At 29.6% G+C, this 8,460-nt stretch overlaps 1 protein-coding gene across 3 annotated transcripts; it reads right to left on the bottom strand.

Annotated features, from left to right (window-relative positions):
- Positions 1-210: 210 nt before the first annotated feature.
- Positions 211-8,237, bottom strand: LOC105193943 (nucleolar complex protein 2 homolog). Of its 3 annotated transcripts, XM_011158634.3 has the most exons (13): positions 7,910-8,237; positions 7,351-7,565; positions 6,561-6,842; positions 6,275-6,489; positions 4,993-5,096; positions 4,800-4,906; positions 4,405-4,559; positions 4,089-4,316; positions 3,831-4,019; positions 3,429-3,548; positions 3,209-3,340; positions 2,913-3,128; positions 211-2,818 (listed from the first exon to the last, which is right to left on the bottom strand). In XM_011158634.3, exons 3-13 carry the CDS (start codon positions 6,808-6,810, stop codon positions 2,426-2,428), a joined length of 2,109 nt encoding a protein of 702 aa, XP_011156936.2. In that variant the 5' UTR covers positions 6,811-6,842; positions 7,351-7,565; positions 7,910-8,237; the 3' UTR covers positions 211-2,425. The 3 variants fall into 3 exon arrangements, with proteins under 3 accessions (XP_011156936.2, XP_025994650.2, XP_011156937.2); XM_026138865.2 differs by lacking the exon at positions 7,910-8,237 and having other exon boundaries at positions 7,351-7,683; XM_011158635.3 differs by lacking the exons at positions 7,351-7,565; positions 7,910-8,237 and adding an exon at positions 7,168-7,340.
- Positions 8,238-8,460: the final 223 nt, after the last annotated feature.

Here is an 8,460-nt window from a genome sequence, read left to right as displayed (position 1 = left end):
ATAATTACAGAGATGAGAGTATACATCAATTGCATAAGTTAGTTATCAGCAGCAAAACTGTAGTAGTCTTTTTATAACGTTTGTATTATATATTTAGTACCAAAATTAAATTCCTATCGGTTCGGACGTATGTGACAACATGATGTTTAATCTAGTTGTAAAATATTACAGATTTTTCAATTTGGGAAGTATGGTCTCTTTTTTTTCCTATTTTTTTTCTTTTTTTTATATATATAAAATAGTTGTAATAGGTCAGATACTAGCTTGTGATGGCGTAATGAAATGAGAGGAGATTCTGTAATTGCAATGTGTGTTTGCAGTATCGTAAGAATTTTAAAGTGTACGAGATGACATGGCCTTTAGAATACTAAGTAAGATGATTACTTTTTATCACAGGTTGACTACTATTGTTTATGTACTTCTAGCTTGTATATAGAATGACATTATGGTGTGTGAATGATGGATGCATTTTGTAATCAAATGCAGAAATATTGCCGTTTCTGCCATGTCGCATGATGTAACACTATTTTGCAAAAAGAAAAAAAATGATTTTCAAAGTTAGAGTTTCTTGTTGCTAGTTTGTAGTCTTAACTAGTGTAATAATGATTATCGACTCGAGTGGTATTTTTTAGTTGCATGGACATATTTTATAAAAAAATTATTATAAATCATAAGAACATTGCACACAATTTTAATTTTGTAAAAGTACGATCCCAAATTTAATCACAAATATTTTATTGCACTTTTTTTCTTCGGCTAACGTAAATCGCTTTACTAGATAGACTCATTAAAAGTTAAATGTCAAGATATTGCAGCAATTCAATTGATTATTTCTATAAATTGTTATATGACATAAACACGCGTTATTTCAATGCGATTAGTTTGTGCGATTTAAGTAATAATTAGTGTTAAATGATTTATTTCCTCTGTTAGATACAATTTTAAATACATTAGTGAATATTAATTAGATGAATGAACAAAAGACGAACCAAATGAGTACCCATTTATTAATGCTTACAATGATTTATGAATGTACAGTTCGAAAGTTTTACTAATTAGTGTTCTCATTATTATATAACAAAGAGAAATAAAGTCTACGTTTTTACATAAACAATGCCGAGAATCTAGGGGATACATAATTGATCCCATTGATCTGTAGACAGGAATGCACGTCTGAGGAGCCCAACAGTTACATTACATTCTTCTTATTACGTAACTGTAGGCTCGCACTTTTTTAGGATAAATTTAAGTATAGGCGCAGCGTATTTATGAATTGTTTCAAGCATTGCGAATTTTTAAATAATTTTATAATTAAGAAAAAAAAACGTTTTAGAATAGTTACATTTTATTTTAAAACGCTTAAACTCCGCCCTATCAAGATTTATATATTATGGGGCAGATTGGGCTATTATTAAGGAGTATACTATGTTCTCTTAAGGGCTACTAAAAACATGTATGTATATATTTTACAAATATATACATATATTAGTAAAGCAATATGCTCTTCTCGCTCGTTTAGATATATAAATAAACTATAAAACTTTTTTTTTTTTCTTTATCATTTTATATTTGTCGCAATAATTCATTTGTTTGCAGTTTTTCATTTTTGCCCCAACATCAATTGTTGTAAAGCAACGTTGTTTCGATACTATATTGCTGTTGCTAACGCACCAATTGTACCAAAAAAATAGCACAGCAGAACGATATAAGTTAAAATCTATTCAATTTGTATAGCGACAAAGCGATTTTATTGTCGACGAGTAGTCTGTATACTTTAATACTAACCAAGTATATATACATATATATATATATATATATCTGTTCCAATACAGATATGAATTATATCACAATATTGTATAATGATGTCTTATATTTCATTTGTCGTCATGCAGATTGAAGCTTTTGCTAATAAAAAAAAAGCATGCAACGTCTTCTTGTAAAGTAGATAAAGTGATTAGAGCAAAAATTGTGCGTTTGCTTTTTGTGATTAAAGATATATTTTTATAAAAATGCTATGTTTATTATGTTTAAAAACACAAAAATGGATATAACGGAATGCTATAAAAAATAAACGGGTTCGTTGAATTAACTTAAGAATCCTTCATAGTTTATCATCATTACGTCATTATATACTTGTCGGTGATATGCGTGTATATTAAAAGAAAATTAATTGTAAATTTATAACACAGTCTGAGGATAATTGTAGCTATTGTGTATGTACAGAATTGATCTAATTTGAAATCAAAGTCTTAAATAAATGTTTTGCATCCTATGTATCTTTTGTACTTTTTTCATAAGAAATTGTCACTGTTATATACATCGCAATGATCTTGTTCGTGTATTTTTAACACCCATCATCATTATGTCTTAAATATTTGCGTTTTTCTCCACATATTTTCATTATTGATTATTTTTTCATTTTTTTTTATTTTGGTCGCCTTTCTTTAATTTCCCTTTCTTTCGTCCGAATCTCAAATTTACTCTCTTCTTCGCCATTTTCTGCATTCTGTTCATCTAATTTATGCTTCGTTAATTTTTTCTCAATAGATCCGCTGGATTTTTCTTCGTTCCTTGTAAGAAGTTTAAGTTTTTGGGACTCACGAAGTTTAATACAAGAGGCATAGAACTTGACTAATGCAGTATTGTCTGTTTTTATTCTATTTTCCCAATTTGTTATTTCTGCTATATTTTTCAGATCTAGTGTTACTTTAGCACGTTCAGTCTCGATATATCTTCTATTTTCTTCAATCATAATTAAAAGTTGTTTCATCTTCTTGCAATAAGTTGCCACGTGGCATTTCTCCAGAAATTGTTTTAACTACGAAATGAAATACAATGATTTAATATTTTTGATATCTAATAAAAATTAATTCTAAATATTTTTTTATAAATTTTATTTCTTTTTAAGATACCTGTATTATACAAGACAAATAGAGATCCGGGAAATATATTCTGTGACTTTCATTTGCCGCATGCTCCAGTATAAGTTGATAAATAATTTCAATAATATTATCTTTGAAACTATTCTCCATCAATTGTGATTTTGATATCCTTAAAATGCAAACAAAAGATATAGGTTTCATTGTAACTGCTTTATGTCTCTTATTAAAATCGTAAGAATCCAATATCTAAAAAGGAAAATTTAACACAAGATAATTGTACACTCTATAATTATAATTATTGTTTAAATCTTGAAAATAATTAATACCTCAAGAAGAAACGGCAAGATAGGTATGAACGTTCCAGTTTCCTTAGAAATGGTTATTAACATTTTTAAACAATGAAATCGCAATGGATAATATTGTGTGGTTGGGCTAACTTTTATTGTTCCAATAATAATCTATTAAAATATAATTTAATGTAATTTTCTAGTGTACTATTGCACTATTTTTGTCTGTTCTAAAGTATCTGTTTAAAGTATCTCATACCTGAACTAAAGGATATAATAGCGATCGCAATACTGATTTATCTTTTGTCTTGTTTATCAGTTCTGTCCAAAGATGCAAGGAATTTATATATTGCCAATTATATACAGTCTGAAAGTTTTCCTGAAAATAAAAAAGATCTTGGATATTAATAATAAATAAAAGATTACACATTCAGAAAAAAAATAGTGATGACAACTATAAAAGTGACAACTGTACAAATTTCAATATGTAAAATAAATATAAATAATTGAATAAACTATTTTTTATTACAATTAAAGCTTTAGTTGTGATAGTCATAAAATGATTGTGATAGCTGTAAAATAGTATATTCAATTATGCCTATTCAACATAAAATCATAGTTGCCACTGTCTTTTCTGAATGCATAATAGTTTAATAATTACCTTGTTTTTTAATGTTATGATGTTTCTTAAATCAATCGCCAATTGCCTGATGTGTAAAAAAGCATGTCTGTACGAAGTATTGTGGTCAAGTAGATAAATCTCGACCAAAGAACGCCTCATAAAATCTATTCCTGGTAATGTATCAAATGTAACTAATTTCGTATTCTGAACGTATTTCTCATACATAGTCTGAAAAGAATTTTAGTGTCCACCATTGTTTACAAATACTCTTTTTATCATAAAACAGATAAATCTCACCTCAAATAGTTTCTCAAGTACAAGTTTTTTGCCAGCTGCAATACGTAAAATATTTAAAAAGGCCATGACACGAACAGTTTCTTTTGCAGTTGACCATAGTTTTAACAAGATTTCTAATAGCTGTTTAGTTAAGGAGGAGAACGACTGGGTATAAGGCAGCATTTGATGAAGATGCTTTAGAAGCACTATAAGAACAGCACTATTTGACAATGCTATACTTTGCAATAGCTATAAAACAAATGTACTTATTAACCTAACACATTATTACTTAAATTGTATTATATATGAAATAAATGAAGAATTTTTATTTACATACTTTAACTAAATCTGATAGGTATAATTTCAAAACTTCTTCTATTTTTTTAAATCTTTTAGATTTATGTTCTTCCTGTGATTCCGTATCTTGTTTTAAAAACTGTCCAAATGCATCGGGTAAATGCGTTATACATAATTGTACCACACCATTAAATGCTAAACATAATTAAATCGGTAAAATTAAATCAGAATTGCTTAAACAAAGGAAATAAGCACTAGTGAGTCATACACAGGTGTTATTACAAAAAATGTATTTGTACCAACGTTATAAATAATTTAAAAAAAAGCGGGATATATGTTTCAATGTTATTTTCCTGTTTTTTATATAATTTCGAAAATCCTAATTATTCAATAATTAAAATTACTTAAAAAGAATTAAGAAAGTTTAAAACTGACCTGCATTTCCTTCTACTTTATATTGTGTATTTATATTCGATGATATTGCAATACTGTTCAAAGCTGCATGAAAAGCCTCTACAGCACATTTAATAGTAATAATGGATCTATAAAAATTAAAGATAAAATATAAAATATATAAATAATTTACTATTGATTCAATAAAATAAAAAACAAATGAGAAAAAACTTACTTGTCTCTTTGTATTTCTTGTTGCCAAGTTTTCAGTAGTTGCATAGTGACCTTATTATCATTTTCAGCTTTTTCTGATTGAAAATCACTATTGGCACTAGCAACCTAATTATTTATTAATATTTAATAATTATAATACATATTGATTATATATTTAATATAAAAAGGTATAAAAAGTCAGTCGTTAAAAATCAGAGTAGTAACTAGTTAAAAAGTTACAATACAGACAAAAAGTTAATAACTTTTAATTTAACTTAGTTTCGAATGAGTTAATTTCTAATTTTAACTAGTTATTTTTAAACTTTATTTTTTTCCAAAATTAAAAATTTACAACTATAAAGAAAATACGTTTTCTTATAAAAAATATTTTTGTTATTTAATAAGGATAATTTAGTTTACAAATAAAATATTAAATTTATTTAAGGCTCCTGACTCCTCAGCCGAGAACTCCGCGTTGACGGTAGCGACATTTCGTCGCGGACAAAATTAGAACTAATACACGTGAAACGTGACAGAATGACGATGAAATGTTATCGTGCATGTCATTTTGTTATTATGTGTTTCATTGTAAAAACATGACTTGTCTCGTATTTACCAAATTCGTAAAAATGGACCGCGAGTAAAGTTTCTTTGAATTTTATACATAAAAGTACATTTTTCACTCCTTTTAATAGCTATCCGTGTGTTTTCCTGTCTGAATAGACGTCACTTTACGTGCTTTTTACGACTATTTATTGACTGCTAGGCGAAAAAAGGATAGTCGTGACCGATATTTAGAAGTGTTTTAAAGCCATCTGATTAGTCTGTTTTATCCAAATTGGCATTATTTAGAAATGGCACGTCGGACAAAATTATGTGCCCATGTGTTTTCCTGTTTCAATTGCTTCACTTTACATGCTTTTTACAACTATTTACTGATTGTTAGGCGGAAAAAGGATAGTCGTGACCGATATTTAGAAGTGTTTTAAAGTCATCTGCTTAGTTTGTTTTATCCAAATTGGCTTTATTTACAAATGGCATGTCGGACAAAATTACGTGTCATTTCACGCAATTTCTCGCTTCTGACGTCACGACTTCAATATGGCCGCGGCGAGTACTCAGGAGCCTTAATATTCTATATTGTAATTTCTTTATTACTTAGAAAATAATTTTTAAAAATTACAATATTCTAATTTAATATAAATAATGTTTTGTAAAATTAACTTTTAATTTAACCTAATTTAGTTTAGAAAAATATTAAGTTATTCAATCTTGTTAAAATTACATCTATAAGAATCACGTACCTCTAAATTTTCACAAGACATGTACTTATCAGCAGAATTTATAGACGAGTTATCATCTTCGTTATCTGATTCAAAATCTAAAAGATCTTTGTCATTTTCTTTCAAATATTCGTAAAATTCAGGATCAGTTTTTTGTAATTTCATTAATGATTTTTTGTATTCTACAGGATCCAAATTGCTCTCGCTATCGCTATCAAGCTCTTTGTCTTCATCATCTATTTAAAAGATATAAAAAATTGAAACACATTCTGAAATATAAAATAGATTTGAATATTTTAGATCATACCTGTGTTTTTATCTGTTTCATCACTATCATATGTATCACTATCTGTATCATTTTTTAAATTGTGTTCAAGAATTTCCTTCGTAGTTACTTTCCTCAAATCTTTCTTTCTTCTAGTAACTGCCAATTCAGTTCCTTGTCCAAGGAACTCTTCTGTTATTTTACTTTGAACTCCTTGAGTTTTTCTAGTAATTGCTGATTTCTTTCCTTTTGGTAACTCAAGAGGGTCCAGGTTCATTTTCTTCACTTTCATTTTTGAGATACTTATATTTCTAACTCTGTAATCTAGGAGAAATTATAAATTGTAAATATACAGAATATCAATTAAATATCATTTGCCACAACATATAACTCAAAAAATAAAGTTTTCTAGTTTAAATATTTTAAATTATTAAAATTTTGTAATATTTGTAAAAGCAATTTTAGTGTAATAATGCAACTGATTGTAGAGGAATAAAAAAATAGTAGAGAAAATCATTAGCTTTTCATATGGCATATTAAATTTGTATCAAAATTCTTGTTTTTTAAAGACAACTAAAAAATGATAATTTTTAAGTTAAGAACCGCGAATAGTGTTAAGACCCCAAGATTCTCATGTGTATAATGTAACCTTTTTATTTTTCATCCTCTTATTTTCAAATAGTGACTAATAACTCTACATAATAGAAGTTTATTTTTGCCTTTTTTAACCTGTAGTCTTTATTAAAGTATTTATATAACATAAATATTAAATGTATAAGTTTATAAATTTATTTCAAAATTTCCACGTGGTCGATGATTTGTATATACATACCAGCCGAGAAGAAATCGGGTCTTTTCGTGACGTGATATACCTATTCCTAAGTTCGTGGTCAAAAGCCTTTGAAATACACTGCCACAAACGACAATACTTGCAACTAAACTAGACCCATTTTATAAAACTGTCGATAAAATCGGCGGTTCAGGCCACATGTGGTTCGAGTACATATCCAATGAAGATGCGCTCACATGGGATGCGGAATGGCGAAACTGCGGAACGTTTGTAATTGTTAGTGGCTTTATTCCGCCGATACCGCCGTTTTCTTTTTCCGTTTTCAGCGGAATAACTTTTGCGCATGTATTCGTCTTTCACGTATTGTCACAAAAAAAAACAAAAAAGTTTAATTGATAATTAATTGATAATTAATTTATTAATTTTACTAATTCATCAAATAATTGTCATTATGATATCGATTTCATGCTATCTCTTGATCCTAAAAACCGCAGTGCTATGTGTAGTCGAGTTTCAGGCGAAATGAGATCGCGAATTACTTAATTATTCTTTAACAGGTCCGACTAATTTTAGTAATTCATCAAATAATTGAGATGGCAACCTAAAATAATCAATATATTTTTCTTCAGCTTGAGCCTGCATTTCCTCGCAAAATTTGTACTTGCTCCTTACAATAATCTTCTTTCTACGTCGGAAACTCGGGATATGAGGCAACGGAGAAAATGTAAAATACGATTAAACGCGACACAACTTCGCACAATACATCGCATCCGACTGACGACGAATGTTGGCATGAACGCCCGACAATTTCACTTCCGACACTCTACGAAACTCCCGAAACACTCGTCGCGTTAAAAACTCGTACGAGACGACGAGGATGCGAGTTGAAATGCGCCGCAACGCGCCACGACTACCTTCCGCCGCCCCTAACCGACCGACTGCTGGCACTGCGTAGCAGCGGCGGTAGCGGCGTAGCGGCGCGCAGGCGCCAGTCACGTGGTGCGTTACGTCACGCGTCACGCCGCTACGCAGTACGCAGTGCCAGCAGTTGGTCGGTTAGGGATCACGCGGAAGGTCGCGGTGCGTCGCAGCGCATTTCAACTCGCATCCTCGTCATCCCGTACGAGTGTTTGATGCGAGCGAGTGTTTCGA

This window comes from Solenopsis invicta, chromosome 7 (assembly GCF_016802725.1).
Source record: "Solenopsis invicta isolate M01_SB chromosome 7, UNIL_Sinv_3.0, whole genome shotgun sequence".
Lineage (NCBI taxonomy): Eukaryota > Metazoa > Arthropoda > Insecta > Hymenoptera > Formicidae > Solenopsis > Solenopsis invicta.
The sequence above is the reverse complement of the archived record's forward strand: the minus strand, read 5'-3'. Positions and strand labels throughout refer to the sequence as shown.

Bases quoted from the DNA above. Each gene is read 5' to 3' on its own strand.
- LOC105193943 (XM_011158634.3), bottom strand. From the start codon at position 6,810: ATGAAAGTGAAGAAAATGAACCTGGACCCTCTTGAGTTACCAAAAGGA. The intron at 6,490-6,560 runs GTATGATCTAAA...TCTTTTAAATAG, and splicing joins TGAAACAGATAAAAACACAG to ATGATGAAGACAAAGAGCTT. The intron at 2,819-2,912 runs GTATCTTAAAAA...TTCATTTCGTAG, and splicing joins ATTTGTCTTGTATAATACAG to TTAAAACAATTTCTGGAGAA.